The sequence below is a fragment of the Poromitra crassiceps genome (assembly GCF_964638095.1).
Source record: "Poromitra crassiceps genome assembly, chromosome: 16".
NCBI lineage: Eukaryota > Metazoa > Chordata > Actinopteri > Beryciformes > Melamphaidae > Poromitra > Poromitra crassiceps.
The window spans coordinates 13600750-13625740 of record NC_139645.1 but is presented as its reverse complement, the minus strand read 5'-3'; the positions used below and the strand labels follow the sequence as shown (position 1 = coordinate 13625740).

Genomic DNA, 24991 nt, shown 5'->3' with positions numbered 1-24991 from the left:
TGGACCCCTTCGTCAAGCTGACGTTCGAGTATTTATGTCTAACTGCCACCGACCACGTCTTAAACTCGAGGCTACATTGAAGCATGTTTCTCACTTTACTCACTCACTCACTCACTCACTCACTCACTCACTCACTCACTCACTCACTCACTCACTCACTCACTCACTCACTCATGGACGTTTAGTGAAGGGGCGGGTCTAGGGATAGGAAGGTCCAGAGCCGTGTATATAGAAGAGTCGCGACATCTCCATTCACTCCAATGGACCTTTTTTTTTTACTATCAAGAGTTCCAGGAAGTAAGGTCCTGGATTAAGCAGCACTGTCGAGTTGCAGCAAAATGGACAGTTTGTGTTGTACTTTGAATTATTATTATTATTATTTTTTATCAAATATACATTATCAGCTTTATTTTAGCATTCAAAAGTAGCGCGAGACCCCTTCCTGGCTGTTCATTGGCTAATGAGTCGCGCATTTTGGTCCGCCGCTGACGCCACTCTCTCTCTCTAAATTGCTCTGGGAAGGTCGTAGAGAGTCGGGATTTGAGGGGTGGATAGGGGGAGTGGCTAGGGGGGATGTGGGTGGGGGGAGCGGATGCCATGAAGTGTAATCGCCACCGCGCCGTGTGGGCTGAAAGGTTTGCGCTTGTTTCTGGTCAGATGGCTCCGATGTTTGTATCACGTTTTCACAGGAGTGCTGGGAAGCTGAGCTGCCATCATGTGAACTCAGAGACACAGATTTAAAAAAAGACAGAGAGAGAGAGAGGAGAAGAGAGAGAGGAGAAGAGAGCGAGGGGTGTGTGGAGCTGAAGGACAGAGAGAGAGAGAGAGAGAGAGAGAGAGGAGAATAGAGTGAGGGGTGTGTGGAGCTGAAGGACAGAGAGAGAGAGAGAGAGAGTGAGAGAGGAGAAGAGAGTGAGGGGTGTGGAGCTGAAGGACAGAGAGAAAGGCCTTCATCAAAGTGTTTGTGAAAAGCGCAGAGCAGCAGCAGCGACTGGAAGAATGAGTTTAGTGCCGGCGATCTGTCCTCGTTTCAGTCACTCTGCCCGGGATTTAATCTGCTGCTAACTGCTGGAGCTGCTGCGGAAAGGACCAGCAACTGCAGAAAGAAGTGTGCGTGTGTGACGTGTGTGTGTGTGTGTGTGTGTGTGTGTGTGTGTGTGTGTGTGTGTGTGTGTGTGTGTGTGTGTGCGCGCGCGTGCGTGTGTGTGTGTGCGTGTGGAATAGCTTGGTTGTGCAGTGTCTGCTATATTTCCCATTTTGTCATCTAGTAGATGTTTTGAAATGTACAGTATGTCCATATTGCACGTAACACTGTGTGTGTGTGTGTCTGTGTGTGTCTGTGTGTGTGTGTATTTGTGTGTGTGTAGATCACGGTCCATCAGTGGAGCGTCCTCCGGTCTGTCCACCAGTCCCCTCAGCAGTCCCAGGGTAAGTGCCTGTCTGTCCCACGCACTGACCCACCTTACTGCCACATACTGACCCACCTTACTGCCACACACTGACCCACCTTACTGTCACATACTGACCCACCTTATTGTCACACACTGACCCACCTTACTGTCACACACTGACCCACCTTACTGTCACACACTGACCCACCTTACTGTCACATACTGACCCACCTTACTACCACATACTGACCCACCTTACTACCACACACTGACCCACCTTACTACCACATACTGACCCACCTTACTGTCACACACTGACCCACCTTACTGTCACATACTGACCCACCTTACTACCACATACTGACCCACCTTACTGTCACACACTGACCCACCTTACTGTCACATACTGACCCACCTTACTGTCACACACTGACCCACCTTACTACCACATACTGACCCACCTTACTGTCACACACTGACCCACCTTACTGTCACATACTGACCCACCTTACTACCACATACTGACCCACCTTACTGTCACACACTGACCCACCTTACTGTCACACACTGACCCACCTTACTGTCACATACTGACCCACCTTACTGTCACACACTGACCCACCTTACTACCACATACTGACCCACCTTACTGTCACACACTGACCCACCTTACTGCCACATACTGACCCACCTTACTGTCACATACTGACCCACCTTACTGTCACATACTGACCCACCTTACTGTCACATACTGACCCACCTTACTACCACATACTGACCCACCTTACTGTCACACACTGACCCACCTTACTGTCACATACTGACCCACCTTACTACCACACACTGACCCACCTTACTGCCACACACTGACCCACCTTACTGCCACACACTGACCCACCTTACTGTCACATACTGACCCACCTTACTGCCACATACTGACCCACCTTACTGTCACACACTGACCCACCTTACTGTCACACACTGACCCACCTTACTGTCACACACTGACCCACCTTACTGTCACACACTGACCCACCTTACTGTCACATACTGACCCACCTTACTGTCACACACTGACCCACCTTACTGCCACACACTGACCCACCTTACTGTCACACACTGACCCACCTTACTGCCACACACTGACCCACCTTACTGTCACACACTGACCCACCTTACTGTCACACACTGACCCACCTTACTGTCACACACTGACCCACCTTACTGCCACACACTGACCCACCTTACTGCCACACACTGACCCACCTTACTGTCACACACTGACCCACCTTACTGCCACATACTGACCCACCTTACTGTCACATACTGACCCACCTCACTGTCACACACTGACCCACCTTACTGCCACACACTGACCCACCTTACTGTCACACACTGACCCACCTTACTGTCACACACTGACCCACCTTACTGTCACACACTGACCCACCTTACTGTCACATACTGACCCACCTTACTGCCACATACTGACCCACCTTACTGCCACATACTGACCCACCTTACTACCACACACTGACCCACCTTACTGCCACACACTGACCCACCTTACTGCCACATACTGACCCACCTTACTGTCACATACTGACCCACCTTACTGTCACATACTGACCCACCTTACTGTCACATACTGACCCACCTCACTGCCACACACTGACCCACCTTACTGTCACACACTGACCCACCTCACTGCCACATACTGACCCACCTCACTGCCACACACTGACCCACCTTACTGCCACACACTGACCCACCTTACTGACCCACCTTACTGACCCACCTTACTGACCCACCTTACTGACCCACCTTACTGTCACACACTGACCCACCTTACTGTCACATACTGACCCACCTCACTGTCACATACTGACCCACCTTACTGTCACACACTGACCCACCTTACTGCCACACACTGACCCACCTCACTGCCACATACTGACCCACCTTACTGACCCACCTTACTGCCACATACTGACCCACCTTACTGTCACATACTGACCCACCTTACTGTCACACACTGACCCACCTTACTGCCACACACTGACCCACCTTACTGTCACACACTGACCCACCTTACTGTCACATACTGACCCACCTTACTGTCACACACTGACCCACCTTACTGTCACATACTGACCCACCTTACTGTCACATACTGACCCACCTTACTGTCACACACTGACCCACCTTACTGCCACATACTGACCCACCTTACTGTCACACACTGACCCACCTCACTGGAAATGCTGTGGGATCCATAATCACTGCCAACTCTGCTCTGCTGCGACTCAACACACACATATCATCCACTCAGCCACTCATGAGCCTACTAAGCCTGCTTGACTTAGAGCCTACATAAGACTGTTCAAGATCTGATCAATGCCACAGTCCTGGAGAACTGTGTGCTGACGTTTCAGGAGGACGTTAAAGGGAAAATCCACTCTAACATAAGTGGCCAATCGTATAAGACAAGTGGTGACCAATTATAGATGAGGTGACGTCACCTCCAGATGTTTCCAGCAGCTCCAGTGGAGTTTGATCTGAGAAGATGTTTCAGGATGTAAAACATCTTTGGTGAACATCAGGTTTTGGTGTCAGTCCCTCAGATATCAAAGAGCGAGGGCTTCTTTCCAGAGCCGCCATTTTACACCGAGAGACATTCAACAATCACACAGGGAGAAATCCATCGTAGAAGAGGAGAGAGAGCAGTTTCTCCACCCACAGGAGCAGGAGAGAGACCAGCATGTGATGCAGACATTTTGTGATATGACTATGCTGTATCTCTCTCTCCATTTATGCTGCGTGCAACGCGTGTATGCTGTTCCATAATGGCTGCTCCTCTGGTGATTGTTGAAATGCATTCTGGGAAACGTAGGAAATCACGAACTGCAGTGGTCGAGGCAGATTGAGGGAAAGGGGGTTCGCCAAAAAAAGTAATTGCGCCACTTGATCACAAAAGAACCCGCTAGAATGCAGTGATCAACACAGATTTGCTGATATATCATTATAAATGGAGGGGTGGATCTTCCCTTTAATCGCTGTGTATAATGGCCCATTAGATGACACAGTCATTATGAGAGGCTTCATTGTCACGACTTGTTCTGTCACACTTAAAGCCGGGCGCTTTAAGGCAGGCTGTGTATCACAGGGCTTTAGATGAAGTGGGACCAGATCCGTTCAATGAGCTGCAGAGGAGATCCGCTGATTCAGGTCCATACATAACAGATCCTCACACACCCAGGGATCAAATCGAGAAGAGATCTATCATTCTCAGAACCTGGGGGGAGAAAAAAAAGTCTGGGTAGTGCAGTTGTAGATTCCCTGGTTCGAGCCCCCGTGTTTCCTCCGGCTTGGTCGAGCATCCATACAGGCACAATTGGCCGTGTCTGCGGGTGGGGAAACCGGATTAAGGGTACGCGTCCCCGGTCGCTGCACTAGTGCCTCCTCTGGTCGGTCGGGGCGCCTGTTCTGGCGGAGAGGGGGATTGGCGGGAATAGCGTGCCATGTCCTGCCGGAAACTCCTCGCTGACAGGTGAAAAGAAACGACTGGCGACGACTGCACATGTATCGGAGGAAGCATGTACTAGTCTACAACTCTCCCCAGGTCAGCAGAGGCGGTGGAGCAACGACCAGGACAGCAGGGGGGATTAGCCAAGTACAATTGGGGGGTGGGGGGGGGGGGGGTCCAAAAAAAAAACTCAGAAACAGAAAGAATGTGTGGAAAATGCTGTGGAAAAGACAAAGTGGAAAGGTTATGTGTGCAAATCAACTTGCAGCCCCTAGCCTAGCTTCCATGTAGTATTTATTAGCCTAGTTTCCATGTAGCATTTATTAGCCTAGCTTCCATGTAGCATTTATTAGCCTAGCTTCCATGTAGCATTTATTTTTGAGCAAAGCCATGCATTTTTAAAGGCACCCCTCAGCAAGGACACGGGCTGTGTGTCATCAAATATTCCTTCTCCTGCAAAGGCAGGCACAAACGTTATGAAAGTCATTGTTTTATCCTTTCTCAAGAGGCAGATGATATTCACCATATGACTGAAGGAGGGCCACATTTTATAGTCTTACGATACGTCTTTATGCACTGTAAGAAATGAATGAGTCCTTATGTCATCCGGTAGAGCATGTGCACAAAAAGAGACGTGTATGGAATGAAGAACTAAGGATGTGCACATTATTGTGTTGATTGGTTTTATTTGACAGATTGATAGAATTGAACACAATCAAGTTAAAAATACGTGTTTATTTCCATTGTTGTCCTCCATTGTTGTCGCTGTTTCTCTACCAATGAAATATGTTCTTGTTAAATTGATTTAAAAAAAAAGGGGGAGGAGGGATAATCACTTCATGTAAAGCAGCCTTCATATGTGCTTTATAATGCTGTCATGAGAATGGAATGACAGGTCATAACAGGTTCACTAGCCTTACTGGTTCATCAAAGACTTAGATTAGAGCTGCAACCATTAATCAGTTCATTACTTATACATTACTCGCCAAATATTTTAATAATCGATTCATCGTTTGATTTATTGATTTATTTTAAGAAAAAAGAAACACTGATCGACTTCACAATTGTCGGACATTTTTGTAGACCAAACAACTAATCGATTAATCGAAATCGAATCGAAAAATAATCGAAGGATCAATCGAGAATGAAAATAACCGTTAGTTGCAGGCCTACTCTCTCCACTGAGGTCTGCTGTACTTGAACCCAGATTCAGGTTCTCATGTTCTAGGCGTAACGGTTAGCAGACTGTTATGACCTGTCCTGTCGGTTTGGGCCATTCATCCCACAGCATTGTGCATGCGTTCTGGCCGCTCTCCCAGGGGGACGGGTGAAGCTAAGCCGGTTAGCTTTCAAGCTGGTTCACTTGCTGTTCGGTTTCCACCGCTGCCTCCTGATTGGCTCACTGTGCTGCCTCCTGATTGGCTCACTGTGCTAATCGCATGTTCTTTTGTTTTCTGTCTTCCTTGCACTCTCACCACTCCCTGCCTGCCTGTGTGTCACTCGCTCCACCTCTCATCTCCCTCACATTCCTCTTCCTTTCCCGGTGCGTTTTGTATGGACATTCCGTTTGGCTGCGGCCGTGCTTTCTCATTGGCTGGCCGTCCTGTACATCCTAACGGTGCATGACCAATCGCAGCCCGTCCGGCGGTTTTTCATCCCGCCCCAGTCCCCGGACCTCTGTCAGTCCCCCAACTGCAGCCCCACCCACTCCCCCGTTGAGGGCCGCCTTAACGGGGTGGGGCCGCGCACGCCCAACTCCTACCAGCCAAAGATGGGGTCCCCCCTCATGCACCCCCGCACTCAGACCCTCCCGGCCAAGCCCAGGATGTCGGAGAAGCCCCTCCAGACCACCAGGTCCAACCCCCTCCCCAACACGGCCAAGAGCCCGACGGCTCCCAAGTCGGAGCCGTCGACCCCCTGCCAGTCGCTGGCCCCGTGTCTCCTCCCCCCCTGTAGCCCCCGGGTGAGGCGCCACCCGCCGCTCACCGTCCCGCCCAAGCTGTCCATCCCCCTGTCCCCCGTGCCGCCGATGACGCCCCTCCGCCGCCCCCGCCTCCACCCTGACCACAACGGCAAATGTGTCCCCATCACGCAGGTGACCCCCCACCCCTCCCCCAGAGGCAGCCCCCTCCCCACCCCCAAAGGCACGCCGGTGCACACGCCCAGGGACAGCCCGGCGGGAACGCCCAGCCCCACGCCGCCGCCCAGCCCCTCCATCGGGGGCCTGCCCTGGAGGACGCGCCTCAACTCCATCAAGAACAGCTTCCTGGGCTCGCCACGCTTCCACCGCAGGAAAATGCAAGGTACCTACCGTGTCCATGCGGGGAGACGGCCGACCGACCGGACAGGGCGGGGCGTCGTTTCAGACTAGCGATCGATCGAGCACAGTGAAAGTTCTATTCATGATTTAGTGCAATCTTAATATTGTTGTCTTTGTATATTATTAGTGTTTTTGCTTCCTGATGTCTGTACAGTATGGTACGCGCCGGAGACCATTCAAGGAATAGTTCACTCAAAAATGTAAATGATGTCATCATCTCCTCCCCCTCATGCCAAAGGAAACACAGGTGAAATGTGTTAGTCCATATATAATATATACATACTTATATATACAGTAAGTACATAGTACTAAGTACTTAGTATTATATATATGTATATGTATATGTATATGTATATATGTACAGTATACACCATTATTTGTTGCAAATCAATCAACTGTAGTTTAGATTTGCACTAAAAAATGATGCTGTAAATATAGGTATTTCTGGAATAAATGTATCCTACTGTCTTCAGTTGTTTTGAAGAAGGCCGCTATGGAGTTGTGCTGGCAACCTCCCTGTGTGTTTTATGCACTAACACATTACACCTGTGTTTCATCTGGCATGAGGGTGAGTACATGATGACAGAATTATCATTTTTGGGCGAACTACTTCTTTAATCCACCAGCGTTTATGATATAATCTTATTCCTATCTGTATGATCATCGACGCAGCGGAACATTTAGGCAGAAGCATGGCATTCTTCTTCTGGCCCTGGGGAAAAGGTGTAGATAATCCCTGCACTCGTAATCAGTGTATTTAGCTGTATGGTCCACCTGCTGGTAGCTTATCAGCAGAAACATCACCCACCTGTGGCCACATCATATAGAAGATAACACTCTCATTACAGGGAGCAGAAAATGCTTCCTCCTGGCTTTAGTTTTCCCATAGGCGCTTTGAAAGAGCTCTAAAATCCCCCTCGACAATTTGGAATCAAGCCATAATGAGGCAAATCTCATTTACAGTGACGCATTGTATATTTATACAAACTGAAATGGCGATTATATAAGCATATTCATGACCACAGTTATTGTGAGTGAAGTTAGCGTTGTGTGGAGCACAGGAGGTGTGTGTGACGTCACTTTGGACCTGAGCTGCATGACCCTTTCCCCTCTTGACCTTTAACCTCTGTCTGCCTCCACAGTTCCCACCCAGGAGGACATGTCCAGTCTCACCCCAGACTCGTCTCCAGAGTGAGTGAGCCTCACCAGGCTGTGTGCCTGTCTTTATTCAATACAAATACAGTCAGCGATATAGAAACGATGATACTGGAAGTGTCTTGCATAGGGCGTAGCTTTATTTGATCATTTTCTTAATTTAATTTTGCACAAAAATACTACATAAGCATGCTTATTGAAAACATAATCTTGACCTTAGGTCACTGTTGCCAGGTCTGGGGTTTTCCCTCCTTAATTGAGCTACTGTGTTGCCGCGGGTTGAATATTTCTCTCCGCTGGTTTGAGTAGACCAAAGGTATTTTGCACACAAATGACATGAATAATGAATAAAAATCCATATTTTGAATGAAATAATTTATTTATACCCAAATCCTACCAAACTGACTCCAGATCATCACGTACACACACACCAGCACGCCACCCATGTGTGTACAGTACACACACAACTGCACACACACACACAGTTTATGTGTTTGTGTCACAGTCTGTTGGCAGTCTATGTGACATATCGCAATACTATCGTGTCGTGACTTTTAAGCATCGAGATAATATCGTATCGTGGGGTATCTGGTGATTCCCAGCCCTACTGCTAATTGCATCTTCCTTCCTGATGGTCGGGTGGGTTTTAGGCACGTGATGAATTCAGAGATGTATTTGCAGCTTGCCTGACAGAAACACGGGCTTCTGGTCTCTTTGTGCTGTGAGTGGTGATGGTGCCTCATGCAGCCTTGTTCCTCCGTGCAGATTGGCCAAGAAGTCGTGGTTTGGTAACTTCATCAACCTGGAGAAGGAGGAGCAGATCTTCATAGTGATCAGAGACAAGCCGCTCAGCTCCATCAAGGCGGACATCGTCCACGCCTTCCTCTCTGTAAGTCTCCAAAACATCTCCACTCCGATCATACTGTCTCTCTGTGAGTGTGTCTCGGCTATTTCTGTCTGTTTGACTCTCTGTCTCTCCTCTTTGATTAACGGATGACGAACAAACAGAGGTCTCCAAACATGGGACATTTAGAGCTAGACATCACACTACTGTTGCATTGCCATCTTTTTTCTCTCCCTCTCTCCTCTTTTTTTCCCATCTTCCAGCAAATCTCAGCCTCCTAGGGTGAGAACTGTGCCCGCTAAAGCGTGGTGAACCTGTTGTGGACCGACCGACCAACAGAGCGACTTATAGAGCTGCTGGCCATGCTGGCCGCAGCTAAAAAGACTTGTCCTTCGTTTCGAACTTCGGATTGTCACACTATGCCAAGCTGCTCCTCGCACCGATCCTACTGGATAAATGTCCATTTTCCTTAAAAAAAAGGACCACTATAAAACCACCCATTACGCCTGAAGGCATCTTGGCAACGCCCCCGTGACCGCCACGTCACGTCCGTGCCAATAGCCAGAAACCTCACGCTTTGCTTATGCAGCGACCTGGGTAGACTTGGGTAGACTCCTTCTCTCTTGACCTTTTGCTAGCAACGGTTAGCTCTTGGCCCGTCCCCTTGAGTTCCACAAACCAACACGGGAGCATCTTTTTGGAACTCTGAAGACCTGGTCCACACTGACTTCAGTTGTTTTGCAGAAGGCTGCTATGGAGTTGTGCTGGCCTCACTCCCTCTAGTGTCTGAACAGCGCAGAAGACAAAAGAGCATCCTGAAATGTCAATTTGACGATATCCGTCATTCAACTCAGCTAATACTATAGATAAGAATGGGCGATGATGACCTGCCAAGTGTGAAACCCTATTCAATTTCTATCAGCAAAACAATAAATCAACCTTGTTATGCAGCTGCTTATTCTGTGTTCTAATAATTTATGTGAAATTTGTTTGTGGTGCAAATAATGTTTTGTCTTTTTTTAATTCAAAATGATCTCTCTCTCCCCCCTTCTGTCTCTCTCTATCCTCTCTCCCTCCCCTCTCTCTCTCTCTCTGTCTGTGTGTCTCTCTCCCCCTTCTGTCTCTCTCTATTCTCTCTCCCTCCCCTCTCTCTATCTCTCTCTCTCTCTCTGTGTCTGTCTCTCTCTCTCTCTCTCTCTCTCTCTCTCTCTCTGTGTGTCTGTGTCTCTCTATCCTCTCCCTCCCCGCTCTCTCTCTCTCTCTCTCTCTCTCTCTCTGTGTGTCTGTGTCTCTCTCTCTCCCTCAGATCCCCAGTCTGAGCCACAGTGTGATCTCTCAGACCAGTTTCCGGGCAGAGTACAAGTCGACGGCCGGCCCGACGGTGTTCCAGAAGCCGGTGAAGTTCCAGGTGGACATCACCTACACCGAGAGCACCGGGGCCACCAAGGAGAACGGGATCTACTCCGTCACCTTCACCCTGCTGTCAGGTACACCCCACAGACACACAGGTACACCCCACAGACACACAGGTAAACCTCACAGACACTTAGGTACACCCCACAGACACACAGGTACAGACACACAGGTACACCCCACAGACACACAGGTACACCCCACAGACACACAGGTACACCCCACAGACACACAGGTACACCCCGCAGACACACAGGTAAACCTCACAGACACACAGGTACACCCTGCAGACACACAGGTACACCTCACAGACACACAGGTACACCCCACAGACACACAGGTACACCCTGCAGACACACAGGTACAGACACACAGGTAAACCTCACAGACACACAGGTACACCCCACAGACACACAGGTACACCCCACAGACACACAGGTACACCTCACAGACACACAGGTACACCCCACAGACACACAGGTACACCCCACAGACACACAGGTACACCTCACAGACACACAGGTACACCCCACAGACACACAGGTAAACCTCACAGACACACAGGTACACCCCACAGACACACAGGTACACCCCGCAGACACACAGGTACACCCCACAGACACACAGGTACACCCCACAGACACACAGGTACACCCCACAGACACACAGGTAAACCTCACAGACACACAGGTACACCCTGCAGACACACAGGTACACCCCACAGACACAGAGGTACACCTCACAGACACACAGGTACACCCCACAGACACACAGGTACACCCCACAGACACACAGGTACACCCCACAGACACACAGGTACACCCCACAGACACACAGGTACACCCCACAGACACACAGGTACACCCCACAGACACACAGGTACACCCCACAGACACAGAGGTACACCCCACAGACACACAGGTACACCCCACAGACAATAATTGTGAATAGAGTAAAAAAATGCAGGAGACGGGACTTTGACGATGCAGATTCTGCCAATATAACGTTTCTCCTTTCTCTCACTCTTTCCTCTGACCGGATATTGGTTGGAGGTAACATCGTGTCCAGGAAGCTACACAACACGGGCTGCCAACGTTCAACATCACAAGAAGAAACAGTCCAAATCAGTTTACCTACCAAATGATACCTACACAATGTTGTCTGGTCCACTGCAGAATCCCTGGGCTACAATTTGCATTTTGGAAAATGTTAATATTATGCAAAGCAAACAAGTCCTAAGCACCTAGACTCTCATGTTTGACCCCAGCTTTTATTTGTGAAGTGCTGCAAAACAGAAGTCGCTCTGCAGAAAAAGCGGTTTCCACATATGCACTGCACTTGACTACGTTAATATTGATTCTGTTTTGTTTATTTTTATTTATTTATTGAAGTGTTTTTCTGTATAAACAGACATCTCAAACAAACATCAAGTAGGCTATACACAGCATGGAGTACCACCATGGACTGTAAAATCCTCACGACAAAAGAGAATGATAAAACATTAATGAATGTTTTTTTTTTGCCAATTATTTATTTGTCAAATAACACTCTACCGACATCCGTTAGGGCTGGCATAATGGGGGGGAAAGGGGGGAATTGGGAAACAAAAAATAAATAATAAATCAAAGTCAGTTTATTTACCATTTGCAGTAGGAACCACATTGGAATTGTAAGAGTCCCAAAACACACAACAAATTAAATTATGCAGACAACATATCAAACAGTATAAACAGTATAGGTACAAGTAAATAAATAAAAAACTAAAAAGAAACGGACAAATGCCCACACAGGAATATGTCCGACCAGAGCAATTTAGAGAGAGAGTGGCGTCAGCGGAGGTCCAAAATGCGTGACTCATTAGCCAATGAACAGCCAGGAAGGGGTCTCCCCTATTTATTATATATCTATTTTTGAATGCTAAAATAAAGCTGATAATGTAGAATTTGATTAAAAAAAAAAAAAAAAAAAAAAAAGTTCAGTTCAGTTTTGCTGTAACTCGACAGTGCTGCTTAATCCAGGACCTTACTTCCTGGAACTCTTGAGAGTAAAAAACTCTCCACTGCTCCAGATAATGACCAAGCAGCATGTTTTGACGTGATGTAACGAGGCTGTGTGTGTGTGTGTGTGTGTGTGTGTGTGTGTGTGTGTGTGTGTGTGTGTGTGTGTGTGTGTGTGTGTGTGTGTGTGTGGTTTCTCCGCCTCAGGTCCCAGCAGGCGTTTTAAGCGTGTGGTGGAGACCATCCAGGCCCAGCTGCTCAGCTCCAACGACCAGCCGGGTGTCCAGCCGCAGATATCTGGTAAGCAGAGTCCCTCGCCACCTCCCCCACAGCCCCCCCCCCCCCCACTTCCAAACTCCCCCACAGACACTCCCCCTACCCCCGGCATCCTGGCACTCCTCACAGCACCAGCAGCCCACGGACCCGCTCCGCTTAGCTCGCCACACGCTTTTAGCACACGCCATCTCCGCATTATGCATGTCCTGCCACGAGCGCACGCCATGGCAAAGAGCTTAGAGCGATAAGAACCGAAGGCTAATAGGTCGTTCCGTTGCAACGCGGGGAGCACGACATTTCTTGGCAACACTCGCCTTACACTGCCTCTGAGTCTGATTGGCTGTCGTGGGTTCTGTGCCATTATCCCGATGTCCCATTGGCACAAGGAGGAGTTTTCAGGCCAAAATGGCAGCAGCGCTGTTGCCAAAAAAGCACCAGAGCTTCGTCTCTTGCCTTCGACACTCTTTGACCATGGCGCGCGCATGCACACACACACACACGCACACACATGCACCAACACGCACACACACCCATACACACACACACACACACACACATATAGTAATCCACTACACAGTGTTTTCTACATACCTGTCCATTATACTGTGATTTATATGACATAAATGGCAGGAGATTGACTCAGCAGAAACACACAGCCTAACAGTCAGTAACGTTTTTATTTTATTTTTATATTGTTTTTGGGGGAGGAGCTACTGTCCATGTGTGGATTAGCTGTCCAATGAGATTTGTCTTACTGCATTATGTGCGTGCAGTTTTGTGTCCATTGAAAGACAGAAGGAAAACAGTATGAAGGTTTGGTAACATGCTCACCGTATTTAGGCCAAATTAGCAACTGTATATAAAGCTGAACTATGTGTCGCTGGAGGCAGTTTGAACCCGTGTCCCGTGCCCGATCAGTAGCTGACCAGGACAGAAAACAACCCCTCAGCTTTTTCAGACGGGCTATTTTTGGGCTGCCTATGGAGAGATGGAGGGATAGACGGAGGGATGAGAAAACGTGGAAGAAAAGAAAGAGTGACTTTGTGTTCTCCAGTTGTCGTCGTTAGTGCCGTTTGTTGTTAGTGTGTACTGTACACGAGTGCTCCCGTTTCTCCTCTCTGTGGTTATTTACTTGATAATGGTCCCCTCTGGTGGTGAAGCAGAGAACTGCACCCTGGCCCACACTGCCATCACACTCGCAAAGCCTGCGACACACACACACACACACACACACACACACACAAACACACACACACACACACACACACACACACGCTGCTGCCTCCGGGACACACAGGTGTTACTGGGAGGGAGCCATTCACCTGCTCCTATTGTAGCACATATATAGCCTGCAGTACCAGTCACTGCCACAGATGGGAACTGTTATCAGGCACTGTATGCACAACCTCAGTCACCACCATGCAGATGTGCCAATAACCCACATCTCTCTCACGCTCTCATCTATATCTATCTATCTATCTGTCATCTATCTATATATATATCTATCTATTATCTATCTATCTATCTATCTATCTATCTATCTATCTATCTATTATCTATCTATCTATCTATCTATCATCTATCTATATATATATCTATCTATCTATCTATCTATCTATCTATCTATCATCTATCTATCTATCTATCTATATATCTATCTATCTATCTATCTATTATCTATCTATCTATCTATTATCTATCTATCTATCTATTATCTATCTATCTATCTATTATCTATCTATCTATCTATTATCTATCTATCTATTATCTATCTATCTATCTATATCTATCTATCCATCCATCCCTCCCTCCTCTGGCCTGCCAGTCCATGCCACCCTGCTACTTGTCATCCACAGCTTACCGAATGAACTGAATACATGTAGCATGCTGAATGGAATGCCCACCCAGAGCCATGCGTACAGACATCATGGCCACCCAGAGCCATGCGTACAGACATCATGGCCACCCAGAGCCATGCGTACAGACATCATGGCCACCCAGAGCCATGCGTACAGACATCATGGCCACCCAGAGCCATGCGTACAGACATCATGGCCACCCAGAGCCATGCGTACAGACATCATGGCCACCCAGAGCCATGCGTACAGACATCATGGCCACCCAGAGCCATGCGTACAGACATCATGGCCACCCAGAGCCATGCGTACAGACATCATGGCCACCCAGAGCCATGCGTACAGACATCATGGCCACCCAGAGCCATGCGTACAGACATCATGGCCACCCAGAGCCATGCGTACAGACATCCTGTTTGGCTGGACTCTTGATCCGCATCCAACTAGAGACTGAGGACTTTCCCCCGGCTTCCGTTGTTAAAACGAATAAAATATAATTAAATAATGTAACGTTGATCGGCACGTCCATCTTCAACCTTTTTTTTAAAGTTCTCTCCGTGTTACAAAGTGATTCTCTGTATCTCCAATTTGTTTCACGATGGAGGATAATGAGATTTCCAGTAAGTTGACAAAGTAGGTTTGTTAGCGGCCGTTTTCGCCGCCGTACAAACTACTATTTCTTGACAAGAAGTTCCCAGGTGATTGGTAGGCAGAGATCTCCAATTGGCTGGGAGCCGAGATTGGCTGGTGTTTGGCAGAGAGTCCGCCCCCTCAGCGGATTAGTCGGCGAATTGAACAGCAGTGGGATCGTTGCCGGTGCCGCCGTCAGAACGAGCCGCAGGAGAGGTCCGTTCATGCCAAACTCTGTGCCTGTCCACGGCTCTGGGTCCAGCGCCCAGAGATGATGTGTGTGCTCGCCACGTATGAGACTATAACATCTTTCAAGCAAAGGAAAGCATGACCCGCAGAGCAAACGCGTGCACTTGTGTTTGCCCATCTCTTTGCACTCCGAACCCAAGCAGAGCAAGTGCATGTGTGCAGAGGCTACAGCCCAAAACACTCGCTAAGCACTCACTCGATATGAACCTGATGACCGCCTCTGTGTGTGTGTGTGCGTGTGTGGGTGTGTGCGTGCGTGCGTGTGTGTGTGTGTGTGTGCGTGTGTGTGTCTGCGTGTGTGTGCGTGCGTGCATGGGTGTGTGTGTGCGTGTGTGTGCGTGTGTGTGTAAGTTTGTGAATACGGGTAATTGGGATGCAGTGGTAGATTGATTTTAAAGGGTGATTCTGACCACAGTGAATGTTCAGTCCATTTCTCCGCATGTCCTCTAAACAAAAACAAAAGCTGTTAGCAGAGAAACTGTTTTGATGAATCAGATTTGATGTATTTCTCTTCCTCGAGACAGCATTCGCTTTCGTTCAACTGTTAAAAACCGAAATGAGATTGCAAACAAATTGTAATAATATAATCCATGGAGGAGATGATTCATTTTTCAGTCATGGAGGTTGCCCCTTGTGTAGTAGGCTACTGTAGATGTACAAATCAGCCAGATCCAATGATAATAATACGTTTTTTTTCTTATTTGCTATGAGATCCCTTTCTAAACTCCGAAAATATATAGGTCAAATTGAGGACATTCAAGTTCACGTTTATCAGGGGGTTCGGTGGCGCAGTGGTAAGCGCTGTCGCCTCACAGCTAGAAGGTCCTGGGTTCGATTCCCACCTGGGACGCTGTGAGCGCTGAAGGAGTGCGTGCCCGTCCGCATGTCCTCGAGTGCCCGCCGCCCGGGTGGGGTCGTCAAAAGGGCCTTTCTGTGTGGAGTTTGCATGTTCTCCGCATGGGCCCTGGGGGGTTCCTTCATATTGGAACCCCTTCACCAAAACATGCAATATCCTAGTCGCTGATGTGGTGCCTCCTCTGGTCGTTCTGGGCGCCTGTTCGGAGGGAGGGGAACTGGTTGGAATAGCGTGATCCGCCCACGTGCTATGTCCTACGGGTGAAGCTTCCCCTGTCAGGTGAAAAGAAGCGGCTGGCTAACTGCCCATGTCTCGGAGGAAGCATGGAGCCAGTTCCGGCTCTCCCCAGATCGACAGAGGGTGGAGCAGCAACCAGGATAAATAAATTAAAATTAGCACTAATGGGGGATAAAAATGGGATACAAAATCGGGGGGGGGGGGGGGGTTCACGTTTATTTATTAACAGGTTTGTATAGAAATTGGTTATACGTGACAACAATAAAAATGCAAGGACAATAAAAACACATAAGAGCAGAAAAATAAAGTAAGTAGACGTGCGCAAATGTGAAGAACAAATGTGCACATTTATGAGATCCCTCTAGCTACAGGTTACCACAACTAAATAAATAAATGATTAAAGGAAATGATAAAGGAGTGATGAAGGACCTTGTGGAGAATGGGCTAACGATTCACAGTAGTTGGAAGGATCCTTTAAGCTGATCCAGAGTCTTGAGTGAGCCTGCAGTCTTGGCTGTGACATGGCCGACCATGCTGGCTGGGCTCGGTGTGTTTGACGCTGTCCTCTCTCCCGGCTGTGCCAGACGGCTCGCAGCGCTCGGCCACGCAGCCCAGTAAGCCCTCCAAGGCGCGCGGTAAGACCCGGAGAGCTGACCTGGAGTCAGCCCACAGCAAACGCCTCGCTCACCTCTGGCTTACTAACACACTGCCAGCCAGCAGCCTCCCTCCCGCAGGCCAACACACACACACACACACACCCGACACTAACACGGCTGTGTGTGTGCGCGTGTGTGTGTGTGTGTGTGTGTGCGTGTGTGTGTGTGTGGCTCTTAAATGACCACAGTAACCCTTTGCATGGTGGTGCTTGAGGTGTTTTAACTGCTCCTCACAACCCTTCCATATAGAGAGGCAAAGTGAACGTCACTTCCTGCTTTTCTCCCTGCTTTTCTCCCGCTGGGAGAAATATGAATGCTGGTGAGCGGAGAATAACGTTACTTTTTTGATCCCGTTTGAATTGTGCCACGGGGTGCCAACGTTCATTTTGTCAATTTAAAACATAACTTTGCATGTCAAGAAAGTCACAGTTTGTCGCCAAACTGAAACGTAGGGGTTAGTTTCGTATAAAAACGACATAGCTCGTGGAAGCTCGTGGCATGTCGCCGGTTTTCAGCCTTGCCAGTAGAGAAAGTGACGTCACTTAGTCTTTCTGATTTATAACTTCTAGTGCAACAGTTTGGCGACAAACTGTGACTTTCTTGACATGCAAAGTTATGTTTTAAATTGACAAAATTAACGTTGGCACCCCGTGGCACAATTCAAATGGGATCAAAAAAGTAACATTATTCTCCGTTCACCACCATTCATATTTTTTCTGCGCTTGGTACAGGGAGAAAAGCAGGAAGTGATGTTCACTTTGCCTCTCTATTTGAAATGACTCGAACAAAAATCAGACACCAGAAATGTACTTTAATTATTGCTGGAGAAGAAGAATGAATGGTAAGTTATCACAAGTGTAACACGCCCCTTCCCCCCAAGGCCCGACTCTGAAGTGCACCCATGCTATTATAACAAAAGATGTTTTATCAAGTGAAGAAAACATTTGTGAACGCCCCCTAACCTCTGGTATGATACGTCATTGTGTATTAACGTGTGTACTGTGCTGTATGGTTGCATGCTTTGATTCACTCGTGGTGGTTTTGAAGCACTGACCAAAGACCCTCAGTGTTAAATGGATGGACTCTGTTGTGTGCTGAGAGTTAACGGGAGCTTTGGAAGACATTTACATAGGAAACTAGGCAACATAGTGTCAGAGGGTAATGGACTGACAGTAGGGAATCAGTGGATGGATTAATCCAGAAGGAGGCGGTAATGCAACATAAAGGATGCCAACTACAATAAAACACCACAGAAGAAGAAGAAGAAGAACAGCATCAGAGGATTTTTCGTGAAATGAGCATGCAATGTTGTGGAGACTAATAAAACAAAGATGTAAAAAGAAATGCTAAAAATGAAAGGTCTCATATGGTGTAATTAATACATCAGATCAGCAATACGTCATTTTGTAGGCGGCACATGTTCCCGGGGGGAAAAAAACACAAGCCTCTCCCCGTTTACTTCTATGTACCCCCAAAAAGTATAGAAAAATAACAATCAATCTCGTTTATTAATGACCCCAAAACACCATGACATGACAATATATTACGACTCGTCTGGCCATAGAATGGGCAAGATACACCGGAAATATGACTTTGACCCATCTAAAATCATGTGACTCATGTCACATGTGACGTTCTTTTTTACAGCCCCATGACTCGTCGTTGTACCGTGTACCGTGTGGCTACTTGGCGGCTACTACTAGACTGACGAGTCACGGGGCTGTAAAAAAAAGAACGTCGTCGGAGTTGACGCTAACTGTCCAGAACTCCGTATTTGCCTTTTGAGACATGGTGCTCATTTCACGAGATTTTCAGGAGAGCAGGTTCGACTATGATTTACTGAAGGACATGTGACCTGTCTTCCAGCGCTCCCATTGGCTCTCCAACGCAAGCCAGGTGAAAGCGAGACTCTAAAGCCAAACTCTGATCTCATGTTAAATATAGTGATATCTTAAACTGCTGAGGTAGCTGCTGTTACAGCCCATCGCCCCTACTGACCCATCTCAATACATCTGAATATCGGCTCATATCGGCTGCTCCCCCTCTGGTTGTAAAGTGATGCTAAACTCGGTAGTATCTTGTGTTGTGTCTCTTCGTACATGATTAAAAAAAAAAAAAAAGGTCAAATGATGGCCTGTGTGGGAATTTAGCGAAGGACACCAGGAGCCGAGTGCACCAGCTGGGCGTACGCCTAGGTGTAACGCTACGTCCGACGTAGAACTCAAAGTTACGACTAACTTAATTTTATGACTAGTGCACCATGTAGTCTTAAGCCCTGTATGCGCTGCGCCTGGGTGTAACTTTTACGTCTGGTATGGAGCAGGCGTAAAAGTTACACCCAAGGCGTACCCATACTGACAGCGGGACTGACAGCTCTGTGCTGTCAGTGCCGTTCAGTCCTGTGATGTGGGGGAATCTTCTCCCAAAATATCGATCGATATATATGTGCTGTAAATGGACGTTTTGGGCGCAGGACCTCCGCTCGTCGGCGGGTTTTTAAAAGCTGATGCGTCTGAAGATCTTTCCATTTCTTCCTGACTTCGTCAACTGCCCGCAGTGCGCAGACCGTCATCGCATTCAGTACTGATTGCACTTGTGATCAAATTCCATGCATCTCGTTTCTGTTTGTTTGTGTTGGCGCTGTTAAATTGAACTGTGAGAACGTTTCTATGCTTTGAATACAACTCTATAAGTTGGAGCTGAGTTGGAGCTGTCCGTCAGCTGTCTCGAGCTCGTCTGAGAGAAGTGTGTTGCTTGGCAACAAGCACGTATTCACGTGGAAGCGCACGTCCGCAGCCTAAAGACCAGGCGCAGCTACGACCATGGTAACTCAGGCTTGGTGCACCCGGTGTAAATTCAAATCACAACGTCGGGCGTAGCTAAGACCGGCGTAACAGTTAAGACCTACTTTTTTACACCCAGCTGGTGCACTCGGCTCCAGGGTTACATCCCCCAGGACACCAGGGTTACATCCCCCAGGACACCAGGGTTACATCCCTATGACCACAGAGTCAGGACCTCGGTTTCACGTCTCATCCGAAGGACGATGCTCATCTCACAGGACAGAGGCCCTGTCTCCGCCCTGAGGCATTGGGAGATTATTCATTAGACCAGAGGGAAGATCAGCTACTGGTCCTCCGACTCCACTTCCAGCGCCAGATGGTCTCCCATCCAAGGCCTGAGCACAGTCAGACCTGCTGAGCTTCTCCCAGCAAGCCAATGATGTAATGCAGGAGCCACATGAACGTACATAAATAAAAACATCAAGAACATAAAGAAAGCAAATCACTTAAACAAAAATGGCAGTTTTTTTTTTTTATATATTGTCAGAATCTGCTTTCTTTATTCTGATAGCCTATAAGTGATCTCTCTCCTGGAGAAACAGACCACAAGATACACAACCTAAGAGTTGCACATCACTAACAGTCCTAGACTAAACAGCCTGCAGTCCAGTCGTTCCCCCGGCTTCAGAGTCTCCTTTTCTCCAGCTCCAGTCCTCTTCTCATCCCTCCATCATTCTCCTCCTCTCCTCACGTTAACCCCATTGCTCATTGGTTGTTTTGTGTCTCTCTCTCTCTCTCTCTTTTCCCCCCTTCTCTTCCCGTCTGTGTAGGCAGCCCGTTGAGTAACTTCTTTGACGTAATTAAACAGCTTTTTTCAGACGAGAAGAACGTCCAAGCGTCCCACCCCCCCGCCGGCGCCGCCCCCCCGGCCACGCCTAGCCCCCCCGCCAAGCATGCCCCGCCCCCCGGCAGCAAGCCCAGCCCGCCCCCCCCGCCCAATGACTCCAAATGCCCCCCTGGCAAAGACAAAACAAAGATGGCCGCCGGCAACAGGACACAGGAGCAACCTTAAAGGAGTGGTAGCCGTGCATGACTAGGTGATGAGCAGTTACCGGGGGTCATTAGAAACACCAGAGAATGAACCAAGGAGAGCTGCTAACGTTGCCCTTTTAGTTAGGAGTGTTGCTCTACACACAAAGAAAACAAAGAAAAATCTACTTTTTTGCCTAGAAACTTTTGTACTGTATAATGGGAATGGCTATTGCAGTTTAAAAGATGATCAGTATTTTACAATAAGTAGAAAATGTAGCTTTGTCTGCCCCTCCCCCCCCCGTGTCCCTCTCTGTGTCGGGGAGGGGGGGGGGGGGAGGGCGTCTGTCCGTGCCGTGGGTGTGTGTGCGCTCGTCACGTGTGTGTGTGATGGCTATGACTTGTCTCTGCCACCAGGGATCATCCATAAAAACTATTAACGCCCACCTGCTGAGCGCGGCCCGCCCCGCCCAGAGAGCCCCAAACAGAAGACGAGAGAGAGAGAGAGAGAGAGAGACTCCCCCCCACCCCCAACCCCCTCTCTCCTCCTCCACCCTCCACCCCCACAGTACAGACAGTAGAGTTCACCTCGGCCTCCGTCCGCTCCGCCAGGCCAGAGACATCAGAGACATGAGAGACATCAGAGACATCGCATCGAAGAGACGAGACACATACAAGAAGAAGCCTTAAGACAATGATGTTTGTCACACCTCTACACTACACACACGTCCCCTCTCCTCTCCTCCTCTTCTCTTTCTTCCACATGCCATGTACATAAAACACACATACATGTACACACACGCACGCGCACACACACACACACACACACAATGGTCCCACACCTTAAACATCAAATTCAATTTTCCAGGCCCAATTCCCTCAAATGCAAGGAAACACGGCATAGTGTTAGACACGGGTCAAGGGCCATTACTGTTACAACACAGATTTTCTATTTAATTTTCATGTCTACTGTGACCATTTTCCAAAACTTTCAAGGCCTTGTTTTTTCTCTCTCTCAAATTCACAAACTTTCAAGGATTTCAAGGACCCGTGGGAACCCGACAACACACACACACACACACACACACACACAAACACACACACACACACACGAACACGACTTCTTTGCGGGATGTATTGACTTGCACACACTGACAAACGGAAGGTGGGAGCTCCTGTCCAGACGGATGGACGCTGGCTGGATTGTAATTCTTTTTAATGTACTCTTTGATTTTAAACACTGGAGCTCTGTGGCATTTTTTGTCAATGAAATGGGTTCTGCACATAGAGGCTGCATCGGGGGGGGGGGGGTGATATTACATAAATGAATGATCTATTCTGTTGTACAGACTAAATAATGTTGCGTATGTACAGAAGTGTAGTCGTGGCGTTATGTTTAGCAGAGTTGTGTTGCCACATTTTCTTGTATTTGTTTGTTTTGTTCTGTTCCTGGATAAGTCCTCGTCTGTATCAAAACGTCTCATGTTCCTTCAACATGGTCTCACAGCAGTTCGTGTTGGCGCCGGCGGTCACATGGACACACACGATTTTGAAAAAAAAATCCCGTCAAATTAACACGACTTAAAAAAAGTGCCTCCACCAAGAATTTGAAAACGTGAACACTAGTCTCGCTTGACCGGCTAACTCCGTTTCACGCTGTACCCGCGCAGGAGAGAGTCTGGCTGGTCTTACTCTCACTCTGGTCTAGCGGGGCGGGGGGGGGGGGGAGGCTCTGTTTCCTTTACAACCATCCACCGAAAGTACCAAGCAGGCCTGCTTTATTGCACAATCCAAATCTTCGCCAAAACTTTCAGCGTGTAGCAACAAGCTAACGTCGTTGTTGTTTCACAGCGGCGGAGGCATTTGTGAGCGACACGCAGGGAGCGGAAGGGAATTACCTCTGAGTGAAATGGTTGGAGCCAATGGCAGAGCTGCTTCCAGGCAGTCAGACTAAGTGAACACGGTCTAAAAAAAAATAACGTGAACTAAAACAACCTGGATTTTTAGGGTTATAGAGTGCTAAAGTCACGCCCTCTTCTGGGGTCGGCATACTGTACGTTCATCCGCCATTCATTTTTCCATAGATGTTTCGTAAAATGCTAAAAAATAGTTTTACCTGGTCAAACCAAGCGATAGCAACTACATTTAGAATCAGGAGATAACGCTTCACGGACGGAAGGGGTGCTAAAACTTTATTTCTTTTGTCCGGGTGGTTTGACCAATGTTTCATCATCATGTTTCAAACATGAATTTTGGATGAAATTCCTTAGGGCGTTATGCATAACCCGGAAGAGATCATGAGTGACTTTATGGTTAAATAACCAAAATGTTAAATGTCATTAAGCGCCCACACATGATCCACGGTAAAACAAAGCGCTGTGCCCGCTGTGCCGTTCGTTGACTGCACAGCGGCAGACCTCCCAACAAGGCGGCAGTGCTACCCTTGGCGCACCGCTCGAATGTGCCATCTTGCGCCGCGCTCAAAGTTCAAATTCTTTCACCTTTGACCTACTTACCTCTGACCTTTCTCCGCTCTACCTCGCTCTAGAAGATCGCTTAGCACGTGAGGCCGCTTTATGGTTGAGATGTAGACTATGGACACGCTGGGACACAGCTCTCCTGTGTGAAAGAGGATTTCAAACCGATATATATGACGTTGAAAGTGTGACTCATTATGGTTAACCTAATATAGTTTCAGTCACTCAGTGGCGGGTTTTAGCTTGCTTTACTCAGCAAACTGTAGCGTAGATTCCTACTAGCCAGAGATATTTCACAAATGCAGTGATATGAGTGCAGGGCCCAGCGTGCTCCACCAATCACAGACGACCATACAGCGAGATCCACCATTCAAAGACGTTGATATTACATTGTCAAATTGTGGGTAGTGTAGTACTTCTCCGTGACATCGAATACAAACGTTTTAAAATAAACAAGGATGATATCTTACAGATTCGTGGCTTCTACAGGAAGATGGAAGACCCATGGTAAGTCTACATTGGTTGGTTACAACATTATGGCTAACAATCAAAATGTCAGTGGGAATATGAACGGGGAAATACTCGAACCGTGAGCTCTACCTGGTGCTCGGGTTATTTGAATGTCGCACAAAAGTTTTGACATTTTTAGTTAGTTTAGTTATTTAGTTTTAGTTTGACAGTCCTGAGTGTTTTTTGTTGTTTTTTGCCTTTATTTAACACAAACTTTATTTAACACAAACTGCGGTGAGACCAGGTTGGTTCCTTTGCACTTTTGATGAGTGAGTCATATTTGGGTTGGGTTCTAAGTAACCATGTTGGCACATTTTATTGTTTTCTTCATGTTCCTTTGACGTTTCTGCAGGATTCAGACGATAATTACTGCTGTGTATATTTTTGTACTTTTATTGTATTTTGTCATTTTGTTATTAATTTATTCTCAGTTATTTATATGAACAATGTAGAGAATGTTTCTTAAGTCAAACTATTTAAGGCTATTTTTGTCATGTTTAAGTTATTGATCGTTCGGAAATCTCGAAATGTTGGCGAGCGTCGGCTCGTCTCCCGGCTTCCGACGAGAAAGCTTGTAATATACGTTTGGAAAATGATTTACCGTAATTTAAGAATGTAGACTAGCCTCTTTGAGAGGAACAAACCCTTTGTTGATAATTGTCAGTTCCTTCTCCCCGTGTGTACGATGACTCAAAACTCACCAAGCACTCATTTTGTAGATAAGCCGAGTTTACTGACAAAACCCCAGGGGATTCCTACTCTTAGCTTTGACCTTGTATGGTTGTT

The 24991-nt window shown here is 47.7% G+C and overlaps 1 protein-coding gene across 1 annotated transcript in view; it reads left to right on the top strand.

Moving 5' to 3' along the window:
- The window catches only part of LOC310791019 (serine/threonine-protein kinase BRSK2-like), a gene marked incomplete at both ends in the record, with an annotated part of 186091 nt that extends 164830 nt beyond the window's left edge, over positions 1-21261 (top strand). Inside the window, 7 exons of the mRNA XM_083652735.1 lie at positions 1368-1428; positions 7013-7220; positions 8380-8428; positions 9158-9281; positions 10543-10723; positions 12854-12946; positions 21020-21261. Coding sequence (XP_083508861.1) covers positions 1368-1428; positions 7013-7220; positions 8380-8428; positions 9158-9281; positions 10543-10723; positions 12854-12946; positions 21020-21261 — 958 coding nt within the window. The remainder of the gene's footprint in view (positions 1-1367; positions 1429-7012; positions 7221-8379; positions 8429-9157; positions 9282-10542; positions 10724-12853; positions 12947-21019) is intronic.
- Positions 21262-24991: the final 3730 nt, after the last annotated feature.